This window comes from Eschrichtius robustus, chromosome 7 (genome assembly GCF_028021215.1).
Source record: "Eschrichtius robustus isolate mEscRob2 chromosome 7, mEscRob2.pri, whole genome shotgun sequence".
Classification (NCBI taxonomy): domain Eukaryota; kingdom Metazoa; phylum Chordata; class Mammalia; order Artiodactyla; family Eschrichtiidae; genus Eschrichtius; species Eschrichtius robustus.
In genome coordinates this window covers 100725400-100738467 of record NC_090830.1, presented here as the reverse complement: position 1 = coordinate 100738467, position 13068 = coordinate 100725400, and the positions used below count along the sequence as shown (strand labels likewise).

Sequence of the window (13068 nt, the reverse complement as noted above, 5' to 3'; positions counted from 1 at the left end):
AATTCTAATATCAAGTGAACAGAAAAAAATCATAGCAAACAATCAATTCCTAGAACACTTTTGTAATTATGTTTGTCTGCCCTAAAAACAAAACAAAATTCAGAATCCACTAAGCTACCCCCTTGGCATCTTCTCATCTCTGGACTAGTCTAAAACTCCATCCCAATTTTTTTCTAAAAATCTCACACACTAACGCAAGTTTTTAATGTAGATAAATAAAGCACTTTAATTCAACAGGCTGACATAGCAAATTTAGGGTCTAGAAAAGAATGTAACACATGCATCAGGGAACCTTAGAGTTGGCCCTACTTCATCTGGAAAGATATGAGAAGTTCTTATAACTTGTCAGAAATTTGCCATTTTACATAAGCAGATTTAACTTCACCACATCTGACTGTAACAAAAACAGCTTTAGAAAAAAAAAGCAGAAGATTAAAGAATGAATTAAACAGCACAAAACAAGCATCCTGTGAGCAAAGTACCTCTTAATTACATAACTAAAGGAAGCAAGCTAAGAATTACTTTTAAAACTAATGGCAATATAAAAATGAAAAGAAAAATGCTTTAATAAAGCATCTCCATCCTGTTAGAGTTCTATGTAACACCCTTCTGAATACCTCATATACTGCAATATACTTACACGTTTATTGAAAACATCTTCAGCCTTTTCTGACAGAAGTTCAAAGCAACACCTTCACAATCAGTCAGTCACACATGAGCCTTCTTCAAATAAACCCTTTTTTGTTACCAGGGATATGTTTTGTGGAAAAAGTTATTATAAAGAATACTGGCCTAGCAGCAGTCAGAAAAAGTAGATGTTAAAAGCCTAGCTCTATCATTTATTAGCAATTTCACCTTAAATACCACAACCTAAGGACAAAGGTACTGACTTATAAAATATTATACTTATTACATACCAGACACTTACACCTCTAAACCAGAGTTTCTCAGCCTCGGCACTGTTGGCAGTCTGGGCCAGGCAATTATTTGCTGTGGATGAGGCTGCTCTGTGCACTGTAGGACGTTGAGCAGCATTCCCGGCCTCTACTCTGAGACAAATGCCAACAGCTTCCGCCCTTTGACCACCACCCCCCCCCCCCGCCCCCGGGGCTGTGACCACCAAAAATGTCTCCAGACATTGCCAAATACCCAGACAAGGCGGAAGGAGATCACCCCCAGTTGGCAAACAATATTCTGAAAATATATCCTTCTAACAAACCTAAAAAAGCACCCTACAAGTTAAGGGTTTTGACCACGTTAGAGATGTGAAAACTAAGGTTCACTAAGGTTAAGGAGTTTATCTTTTATTACATAACTGATAAGTAGCTGAGCAAGGATTTAAGCTACACTTTAGGTCTAGCTGACTCCCAAATCTATGCTCCTTCCATTACACTATGCTGCTTTTCTAAACTCATTGCCTCGTCCACACAAATCAGGGTAACATTTGCCATGCTGAGCTACTTAGGGTTTACAAATTAAATGATATAATGTATGTGTAAATTCTATTAAACTAAAAGAGATAAGACATTAAGGATTTGCTTGACAGGAGATAATATAACACAGTGATTCACAAAGTGTGATCCCCAGACTACCATCATCAGCACCACCTGGGAACTTGTTAGGAATACAAATTCTGGGGCTTCCCTGGTGGCGCAGTGGTTAAGAATCCGCCTGCCAATGCAGGGGACACGGGTTCGAGCCCTGGTCCAGGAAGATCCCACGTGCCGCGGAGCAACTAAGCCTGTGCGCCACAACTACTGAGCTGCGCTCTAGAGCCCACGAGCCACACCTACTGAGGCTGCGTGCCACAACTACGGAAGCCCGTGCGCCTAGAGCCCGTGCTCCGCAACAAGAGAAGCCACCGCAGTGAGAAGCCTGCGCACCGCAACGAAAGAGTAGCCCCCGCTCGCTGCAACTAGAGAAAACCCACGCACAGCAACGAAGACCCAACGCAGCCAAAAATTAATTAATTTTAAAAAAAACAACAAATTTTCAGGCCCCAACGCAGACCTAATGAATCAGAAGCTCTGGAGGTGGGGCAAGTAATCTATGACTTAAGCCCTGCAAGTTATTCGAATGCCATCTAAAGTTTGAGAACCACCGATGTAACATAATGGGAAAAATACTGCAGGAGGTACCTAAAAACCCTGCATCCTTCTTTGGACTCAATCTTCAGGTAGCCTTTAACAAGTTACTGATTTTTTTTTTTTTTTGGAACTACGATTCCTATACCACAAAAAATGAGGAAAGTAATGCTTGTACCATCTCTTAGTTTGCTCCTTTTTTCTTTGCAAAATCAAATGAGCTAATAATGATTAAGAAAAGGCTTTGTTAATGAAAAAATACTAAACAAATAAATATAAGACACTGTTAGGGTATATGCTAGCTCATTCTATTAATTGAAAAAAAACCTTCTGACTTAAGTCCTCACTTTTTCATCTTTCATATTTCATAAACGAGTAAGTTAAAATGTTAAATTTTACAAGGCTAAGTTAAGCCTGGCAAAGTACTGTTTTCACATTACGAAAGAAAAAAAAGTCCAGGCATTCCACTTTAACTCTGACAGACTCAGAGTAAAGTAATTAATAAATACATTACACCTAAATATCAAGCTTGGTAACATTCCCCAAACTTTTTTTTTTTTTTTTTTTTTTTGATTTGAAGAGAGTTTAATGCAAGGACTGCTTAAAGGCAAGGTAACCAATAAGGAATACTGAAGCATCACAGAATTTAGCAATGGTGGTAAGCCTTGTAAACCATTTTCACCCCTAGGCCTAAAGGGACAATGGAAGGCAGCCATTATCGAAATACAGAGCCATAGAAGAGGAGCCATCATAAAGGAGCTATAGTCTTAGTGCCCAACAGCACCCCCTGCCAACTCGCCCTCTTCCCTCCAATATTCTGCTAGAGCCTCCTGGGGGCTGAATCCAAATGGAAGCCAGAGGATAAGGGAGCCTGAATGAGCCATCTAAGGATGTCAGTCTACCAGGCCTCAAAGAAGGGTGGAGAAAGGCGGAAAATGGATCTTGATGGGCAAACAGAGAATATCCAGCACTGTCCATCCCCCATCCCCCAAAAAAGGAATAACACTGTTTCATATCCAAACAGGTACCCAAACTTCATTTTAAAAGTAGAGAAAAGATTTCAATTCTATTTATTTAATCTCCAGTAAATTCCGAGTAACTACAACACTCAAAAAGAAGAGTCTCACTAAATTCATGAGAGCAAAAGAATTTTAAATGGAAAAAAAAATTGCACACATTTTAAAACAAGTTGTTTGCAACTCTGAACATGTATGCTATATTTATAAATCACTTTAGGAATACATATGACTTAAAGAATCAGATCACAACCCATTTCATAATACCTTAAATAATTACATCCTCCTTAAAAGATCAGAAATATTAAACATATAAAATTAGCAGAATGCAATCCCTGCAATTACTACCCAAGAAGATAGAACCTTATTATATTTAGCCTGAGAACCTACAAAAATCAAAATAAATAAAATTGAAAACTATTCAGAAGTGTTTTAATAACACTAAATCAACTAAGTTTTGGGTAGTAATATAAAACAAAATACAGGAGCATGAAGCATTAGAGAGAAAGAGAGAAAGAGAGGGAATTTTAGATAACTAAATTTTCCTAAAAGTTATCAAAATGAACAGTTCAATTCTACAACCTAGACTTGGACCAAAAATACAGCTAGTTTATCCAACACATAACAAAACACATAAAAATCATATAATCGGATAACTGCATATAAAATTAGACAGCACAATTCATTCTGCAATACAAAACAAATATGTACAAAAAAACTCACTGGAAATCAAGTGCTTCACTACTGAGAGTACTGTGACACAGCTGGGAGACCAGCACAGGGAAAGGAGAAAAAAGATTGATCCCTATGTACAAGTAATGGTCTTTAATAGGCAGGTCTCAAGCTTATCCCATCCTTCCCCATACCTGGTAAGAATAAATGAAGAAAGAAATCCTTTAGCTCTTCTTCCCATTTCTAGGGCCTACAATGAGAATCTTGATCAAAAGCAAAAATGGGAAACAACAATACAAAGGTTTAACCTAAATAAAATTCCTATATTAATGCACTGCCAAATTATATTAAGTGTAAATGTTACTGTAATAAATGTAACTTGGCATTCAAAGTTGCATGACTCCTCCAAAAATCTGAACTTAAAAAGAAATGCTAAGATACCTTTACTGATAGACAGTTTATATAACTGTTATATCATATATTGAAAGTTTTGAGATGGCGATTACTCTGTGAATAAAACTACATGATATTTTAGCTGACCTATCTTTAACACTAAAGAAAATTTAATATTATAGCAAATTTTTATTTTAAAACTTCTACTGCATTGAGCCATAACAGAGAAAGTTTTCATCATACCTTAGTATTTTAAAGCAAATACTCTTCGATTAGTATGATTAACTCTTCTTTGCTCCATACTATGAGGGAGCAGAGCTTCAAATTATTTGCAATGAAACAGCAAAATCACAGACATGTTACACTCACAACTCCTAAAGGAATACCCCTATTTTAAAAAATAGTCATAGCCTGAACCAATTAACATGCTAACATATCCAAAACTGAGGAAATTCAGTTAAAATCACTGCTCCTCCCATAAATGAAAAGACAAACAATTTCTCATACATGGGTAATCTGAAATTATAATTTTTAAGAGCAGCTGTTACCATTTAAGTATTTACAATGTGGTAGGTGCTATGCTAAGTGAATTACTTACATTATCTCATTTATTCTTCAAAATAAACTTTATGTGGGTTGGTACCATCATCCTCATTTTACAGATAAAACAGATTGAGAAAAGTAACCTACACAAAGCCATCCAGCTACTAAGTGGCAGAGTCAGGATTCCAACACAGGCAGTGTTGGTTCCAGAGCCTACACTGCCACCCTAAAATCTAAAATGAAACAATGTACAAACAGTGTGTAGATAAAACTAATACTCAATATTTTAATGTAATTTAAAATAGATTTAACCTTATTTAAAAATTATAAAACCACATCCACAAGGTGATCTCTAAAGAGAAGAAAGTTCAGTTTTTAGAAATATTACTAGAGTTTCCTCACTCTGCCTTTATTTACATATATACACAGAGTATTCAAACCCTTATAAGTTAGATTCACTGTCCATATCTGAAGTGATGACTACTGATAATAATTAAGTGTATAACCACTTAAAATATAATACATAAACAGTCTTTTTTTCCACACTATATACAGGTTAAGAATATTCTTTTGCTGTAAGGTGCACCACAGTATCCAAATCTCTCAATATTCTCAACACTACCAACAAGTGTATACCTAATACCCTGAAGATGCCCACTCATCTCTTAATGCAAACTGTTGCAAATGAAGTGACTTTGCCTTAACTATACTGAACTAAATTAAGACTTTCCATACAAAATTAATTCACCCTTAAATTATGTTTATTCTTCTTATACTAATATTTTTCTAACAGCCTTTTTTAATGCCAGTGCAAATTATTTTAAAAGAACCAAATTGCCAATAGCTTTTCTGTAACCCATGAAAAAATTCCAAAAATTTGGGGATATGTGAATAGTCAAATCCAATATACTAATTTCACCTTTCCTGACAAACGAAAGTACTTTACATTAGTAAATGCATATATATATTCAATACTTAGAGAATCACAGACCAAAACACTTTTGACCACCTAGCAAAGAATGCATGTGGCACTAATATGGCCTAAATAAAGGAATTAAGGACATCAGTTTGCTCAGCAAATCCTTAACAACTTAGGGTTGTTCAGTCTAACATTATTGGTATTTCTGATAGCAACTGTGTTAACCTCAAAGCTACCACATAGAAAGCAACTGTAAAACAGAATAATATCATAAAACTGAATATTTACTGAAATCATTTCTGACCTCAATCTCACAAGCTGATACAAATGTCTTAAGTCACTATCCTTAGAACAAATCCTAACACCTTTTCTTAATGAATTCATACCACAAAAGAATACTGATTTTACTTAAAATCAAGTTTATCTAACAAAAAAAGAGACAGGAGAAAAGGTAAGAGTGACGGTTCTATGAAATAGAAATAAAACTTCAGAACTAATAGTGGCTACAGGAAAAAAAACACACCAAATAAATTTCTTACACCATCATTAATAACGTATTTTTCTGGAAGCTAAATTCTTATAGTACAGCCAAGGCCTAACATTTCAAGTAAGTGAAAAACTGTCATATGCATGCAAACTTCTAAATTTCTTTTCACAAACTCAAATTTCACATACAATATTAATATAAAAACATTTCCTACACTGCTGTCTTACTAAAAATGCTAAGGGAAAAATTTAAAAATAAAAATGTTTACTGAGAGTGATTTAATGTAGAAACTTTGTGAAGTGATTTTCCCATAATAAATACTCCTACATTAAAAAGTCACTGAAGTGATTACTTCTTAAGTTGCTTAGGAATTATTAAAAAGTATTAAGCTATCATCAAATGAACAAATAGCAAATGGGGCAAATCTCAAAATGAGGACCTTTGAAAATCGGTACTAAAGACTCCCAAAAAGTAAGAAATTTTGTAACATTAAGAGTTTTATATTATTGTGTGTGTGGTTAATGGGAAAAAGCAGATACTATACTGTTCCACACAAGAATGAAAATATCACCAGCTACCCTGAATATTGTTAAAATAAAATTCTGAAAGGTAATACACACAAATGCACCTTTCTCTACTATCTTTCTAAAACTATTTAAAATTAAGGTGGTTATACCTCACCACACTTTATATTTACTTAGTATTTATTTAGTGTATCATAAGCAATGTTAAATCTGCACTGATGACTGTACTACTGTGCAAACTTTTACAATGAACAGCAATAAAATTCCTTTTTCCTTATATTAAGAGTTACATAAACTGTAAATTCCTCTCAGATGCGCTTTATTCTTTAATACGCTTTATGAAAATGAAGTTTATAAATTATTGTATAGCAATTAGGTGGCCCAATTATGTTGCACAGGAGAGAAATACAACTTAACAGATACAAAACAGTGTAAAATAAAAATTGTGAGTAGAATCTTTTTTTAAAAAAACCTCACAATACAGTCATTTCAGTAATCACTAATCTTAAAAGATAATACAGCTAACTTCAATAGTCCCTGTACTCTCTACGAATTAAAAAGTATTCCCTATGAAGACGCAAACTTATCAATTAAAATACAATAGAAGCCTAAAGTTTCCATGAAATCTAAAGACAATGAATTTTTTATAGTCTCATGTTTAATACTACTTTCCAGACTAACATTAAGGATAAAACCCCACCAACAAATTATTTTTAGAATAATTCAATTCTGCAAAAAAAATTAACTAAATTATGGTCCTCAATTTTCCTCTGAGGAAATCACTTCATTATTGATCTTTATAAAAATACTCCAATCACTATTTTCATAAAAGAATTTAACTTTGAACAGGCTAGCTGTTGAAATAGATACTACAACCTGCTAGAGACAAAGCCTTCAATGGCCATTTTAATTTTCCCCCCACCACAATAAACACTAAAGTGAAACCAAGCAAACCAAAGTGCTTTGGTATTTCAAAATTATTGGAAGTGCAACTACCAAAAAAGTAAACCCTTTACTGACTTCCCTAAGTGATTTTTTTTCATATAAACATTTGGCTCAATAAAACCACAACTCTAGAAATTAAGTGTTATTAGTCATTTGATGCAATATATGATAATGCTTTCTATGCATACCATAACTAAAAGGACAGTTTTAGAGAAAGTTGTAAGTCACATAATTTCATACAGAGAGGCACACACACTCTGAAATCAAAGGAGAAATGGCTAATCACCTCACTGCTCACATATAAGAACCTGGTAGAATAATGGTAGTCTTGTAACTCTGATAATTTTAAATCGAACGGGTAAAGCAAAAATAGCATAAACATATTCTGAATACTAAAAGCAATCTGCCCAACAAACAGCATTCTAGAAAATTTTTTGAATGGGAGTTTATTTTAAAAAGTTAAACATTTAATTAATTTGTTCCTATACATCTAGATGACTGTCAAGTCACACCAATAGTAGACTATTTTTGAAATAGGTTACAAATCAGAAGAGTTTTTTCAGTTAATTATCTTCTGGGCAAGCGGGTCAAGTTCAGATTTAGTAAAATTTTTCCATTAATGCAACTCCAAAATTTCCAAATATTCTTTTAAAATATCATTTTTTAACCTAACAGAAAACTTACGTTGTGTGTGTTGTAAAGCTACTTCTTCAGTAACTTTTATCTTCATTTCATATCAAAAACTGGGGCAAAATTAGCTGTGCACATTTATGTGTGGACACATAATCCAAAGGAATAAAACCTCTTCAGATATGTAACATTTTCTTCAAAAAAATCTTCCCCACAGTTTTTACCTGGACGTATAGACACTGAGTGTCACTCTACCTTTAGGCAAAATGTTTACTGATACTTGCTAAGAAACCATTTTTATTAAGACTATTAACACTTATGCAATTATGTAGCTTTAACTAAGTATTGTCCACTGCTACAACTCACAACACCAAATTTTTTATCTTAAATAGAGGCCTTAATAAAATGCTTCAGTCACCTCAGACCAATAACTTAATCCTGTTCTTCATGCCTTACACTGGCCTACCAGTGACTCTCAATTCCTACGATACTTTCCATTCTGCAAAAAAGGAGGGCTCTATCGCCATCCTTGATCAAAACCGGTTTATTATACCTGAAACTGCAAAGACTCATGCCTTTCGATAACCACTATCTTTTGAAATATAAAGGCCTAACTTTTAGGCAACCAATTATATACCACTGAAACTCTTGGGTTTCTGTCTTATCCAACAAGCTGACTCAGTAAATTTAATACACCATATGAAAAAAGCGAACACACCTACAATCCGAAACTGGAGTAATCCACTCTTGCCAGCATTTCTGGTTATTAGCTGGTAAATTATACTTATACTGATATTCTACACAAGCCAGAGTAAAGTTAATGGATACCCAAAGGTGTCACAGGACCTGAAACCTAAATAAGGTGAGTGTTAATTCTGGTATCACAATAATACTTAAATTTCAAGTGAAACTGAAGTTTAATCTCTGCAATCACCATTTGCTACACACAATACCCTTGAACCTACACAACATTATCATCTGGGATCAAAAACCACTCAATCTCCATTCTATTATGTGTCACAAGAGCACTGAATATACAGTGCTACTGAACTGCAAATTTCATGCCCTATCCCACTTCACCCCAACACGAGACAAAAAAAGCAAATTTAACAAAGATCTAGTTAAGAGCGCCTTTGAGATGTAACACGGTACTATTGATTTCAAGCTACAAAACTTCTAAATGCGATTCAAAGTTGTAATTAACTTAGTTTTAACACACAAACCTACTTTTGCCTTCAAATGAGCACCATATATGCTAAAATGATTCTCTCTCTAAAGTTATGCAAATCAGTTCGGTTCACAACTCACATTTTAAAAGAATCTATCAATGCAACTCAGGAAACTAAAAGCAATCACTGCAAGATTCTGATGCAATATGCGTACGCGCAACACTAATTTTCATTTTAATCTGATCTATACCCTTGATCTAGGGCCTAAAGCCAAGATTTAATCGAAATATGCTCAACCTCAAAGCATCTACTTTTCTGTTCACTTAGCAGACCGGATTACCGAGCGCACTAATCCACTAGCAGTGTACTGTATTCTTTATTAACGGACAATAGCCCTTAGGGAGAGTCCCCACAGACAGACTAAGAAACCCATCAGTGCCTTGACACTTGCATCCAGGCAAGAGTTGCGAATAGCCGAACACACCCTAGGGTGAATGCATTCAAAAGAGGCACAAAATATACATGATCTAGAAATCCGACCAGGGTTAAATGTCATAGTCACCCAAACTATGGACATTTTTCGCATCCGTCTACTCCCACGTTATAAGAGAGAGTGACAGAAAGGCAAAGAGGAGCGGCAGCCACAGAAATGGATACAGGTCAAGTCTAAGTCGAATCCATCCTCCTGATATCTCCTTTTGTTTCTGCTAACGATCTCTTTGATGATGGCTGTCATGTCTGGGAGCCTGTGGCTGAAGAAAAAGGAGGAGAGAGATGGCAGAAGCTGCTGGTGGCGGGGCTTCTTCTGCAGGATGGAAATGGCTCTGGACTTGGCGGTGGCTGATGCCCCTCGCTCTGCTGCCGCTTGGTTCTGGACAGCAGCCGGGTAATGGCTGCTGCGGCGGCTGCTGGATGGTTGCAGCGACTGGGCCTGCTTCTCCTCAGCAGCCAGAGGTCTGGCAGCGGCGGCAGCGGAATGGGGAGAAGAATAATCCTCGGAACGGCTGCCTCCTCCGGCGGCCTCCGGAGCCCGGGCCAGGAGGGGTGCGGCGGCGGCGGAGGGGAGGTTTAAAACCGGCCCGGGTCCCTGGATGTGCCGCCGCCGCCGCCGCCGTGTTGGAGGCAGTAGAAGGGGAGAGACCAACTCTCCGGCGTTCCCAGCCCTGGAAATGGTGACAGGCGACTCCGACCCCCTCCCCGGAGCTGCAGCCGCCGCCGCCGCCGCCGCTTCTCCCCCCCGCTCCAGGAGCGGGAGGTGCAGCCGCCGCGCCTCAGCCGGCTCCCGCCCGAGTCCACAGCTTCCACCTTCCCTTTCAGGAGAAGCCGAGGAAGAGGCTGCACGGTTAGAAAAGAAGACGAAGAGGAGGCGAGAAACGCCGCCGCTGCCGCCGCCGCCGGCCGGCCGGCTCCCCGAGGGCGCTGCCCCCGCGGCTGCTTACAGGCGCTGAGAGGGGCTCTGGGCCGCGGCCGCCGCCGTCTCTCATCTCCTTCGCCTGAGCCCGGCCTCGCCTCACAGCGGCTCAACTCTCAAACTTCCATCATGGCTGCAGCTTCCGAGAGGAGAGAACTGAGCGCAGCCGCGTCCCGGCACCCGAACGTGTATCCTGCCGCAGTGCACAAAGAGTCCCGCCACATCACCGCCCGCCGGCCTGCCCGCCCCCTGCGCCGCCGCTCCGGGAGTCCAGGCGCCTCGGAGCCCGAGGGGAGGCGGGAGGCGGACGGACCGCGCCGGGGGAGGGAAGGGCAGGGCAGGGCAGGGGCTGTAGGGAGGGGGCAGAAGCAGCAGCTCCGGGTGCGAGCGCCGAGTCCCCAACGGGCAGGCGCACTGAGCATGCCCAGTATGACTGCCTGGAGCTCGCTCGGGCTTGTTTCGAGGCGTCCGCCTGTAGCTGCACTTGCCGCGGCTGCTTCTGCAGCAGCCCAGGGTGGGGGGAACGAGCTGAGCCACGGCCGAAAAACCCAGCCACAGGCAGAGTAGGCTGTTGCGAGGGGGAGAGGGGGAGCGAAGGTGAAGGCTGTGGCCGGTTCGTTGAGCAGTGTCACTGACTTGAGTCTGAGGTTACCTGTGAACAGGTGGAAAAGACCAGGTGACTGCTATGGTCGGGGTACAGGAAAACGCAGGGAAGGTCCCTGCAGCGAGGACACCCCTCCCCCTGCCTCCACCTCCAGATTTCCCCGGCACGGCCTTCAGCCTCCTTCTCCTTTTGCACGGATGTCGGATCACAATCGTTCGCAGGGATGTGACTGCAGCAGCCCTTGCCGAGAAATCCCACCTCTCCCCCCATCCCCACCCGTGTCCTCAAGGTGTCAGTCTTAGTACAAAGAATAACCCCCTATTGTGTCTCCAGTGTGTATCACCTCATCCGGCTCCCTTTCACCGCCCCACCTCCCGCTTCCCCGGTACTCGGTTCATTTGCCCTAAAAATGAAAGCTCCCAGCAGAGCGCACATCGCCCCTGAATTTCTAGATCCCGAAGGGCAACTGTCCAGGTGAACTGAAAGCGGATCCCCGAGGATGGTATGCACGCTGCAGCCCCCTGCATTTCCCCCGGAGAGCCGAGCATCTCTCCCCTCGGGGTTCCAGTTGGGTTCACCGCTTCGAACTCAAGCTCGACCCTTAGCGGCTCCTCGCCCCGCCCCTTTTGGGCCGCAGTGAAAACCCGGCTGGGTGGATCGCCCCGGGGCCAGGTTCCGCGCTCCTCTAGCGGGTCAGTGCACGCTAGTGACCGGGGTTGCAGGGCGGGAGTATGAATTACGGGACGGTAGGACTCTGCAGCCCCAGCGAGTGGGCGGAGCCGAGGAGACCTAGGAGGGTTCAAAAGGAGGTGGAGGGATACACGGGCCACAGTCGGAACTACTTTCAGGAGGAGGTCACGTGTGTTCCTAGTTGGGGAACTTTCCAAATTCCCACTCCCATTTGATAGCTCTAGAGGCAAGTGCTTCGCTTCCTCTGCCCAGTGTGCTCCCGCCATGTACGGGTAGCTGAACCCCGGAGCCTCCCCGGTTTCGGCGGAAGAATAGGCTCAGACGATCCTCCCGCCGGAGCGCTGTCGGTGCTGGCGCCTGAGGAGCTGGTTACACAAGCACCCACATCCAAGCACGTGCCCCCGCCTCCCCTCACCTTGGCTGCCGCCGCTGATTCTTGCAGATCTCGGAGCAAGAGTTCCCAAGCTGGTCGCACCCTTTCCTGCTACCCACAGAGCAAGCTAGAGGACGGAGACCTGAAACTCCGAGCTCTGGATCCGCTACCACCGCGCCTTCCAAACCGTGGGAGAAGGGGCTGGGCCCCGGGGGTCTGGCGCATCTTCCTTGCTAGTGCCCTGCCCCCTAGGACGAACCTTTCTGGTGCTGTACTCGCGGTGCAAAGGGTATCTCCTGCAGCAGCCCGGTGATTGAATTCAACGATGTTGCGACAAACTTTCAGTCACTACCTCTGAGCTGGTGAGCGCGCCCCACCTACTGTAGACTCAGCCTAGTGACTTATCTGGTCGGAGAACCTAGTCCATGGCCTTCAGCCCAGAACAAACTTGTCAAGTCTGCTTAGAGCTCGGATTGTTTGACCTAAACCGCGAAAGATCTGGTTCGGAAATGCTGAAAACTAGAGCGCATTTACCCTGACATCGATCGGCTGCAAAGTGAGTGGTCCACCGTCTGCTTGGAGAGAGTGGGCATCAGTACCAACGTAGG

General features: G+C 41.2%; 2 protein-coding genes across 2 annotated transcripts in view; one reads left to right on the top strand and one right to left on the bottom strand.

Annotated features, from left to right (window-relative positions):
- The window catches only part of PTEN (phosphatase and tensin homolog), an 88258-nt gene extending 76426 nt beyond the window's left edge, over window positions 1–11832 (bottom strand). The window contains exons 1-3 of the mRNA XM_068547897.1: window positions 11741–11832; window positions 10916–11361; window positions 10040–10813 (exon numbers count right to left, since the gene is read on the bottom strand). Coding sequence (XP_068403998.1) covers window positions 10040–10813; window positions 10916–11361; window positions 11741–11832 — 1312 coding nt within the window. The remainder of the gene's footprint in view (window positions 1–10039; window positions 10814–10915; window positions 11362–11740) is intronic.
- Window positions 11833–11896: 64 nt separating this feature from the next.
- On the top strand, window positions 11897–12773 carry KLLN (killin, p53 regulated DNA replication inhibitor). Its single transcript, XM_068547896.1, is given in 4 exon segments — window positions 11897–11964; window positions 12070–12175; window positions 12178–12556; window positions 12559–12773. Coding segments are annotated over 4 exon segments (768 nt in total).
- The last annotated feature ends 295 nt before the right edge of the window (window positions 12774–13068 follow it).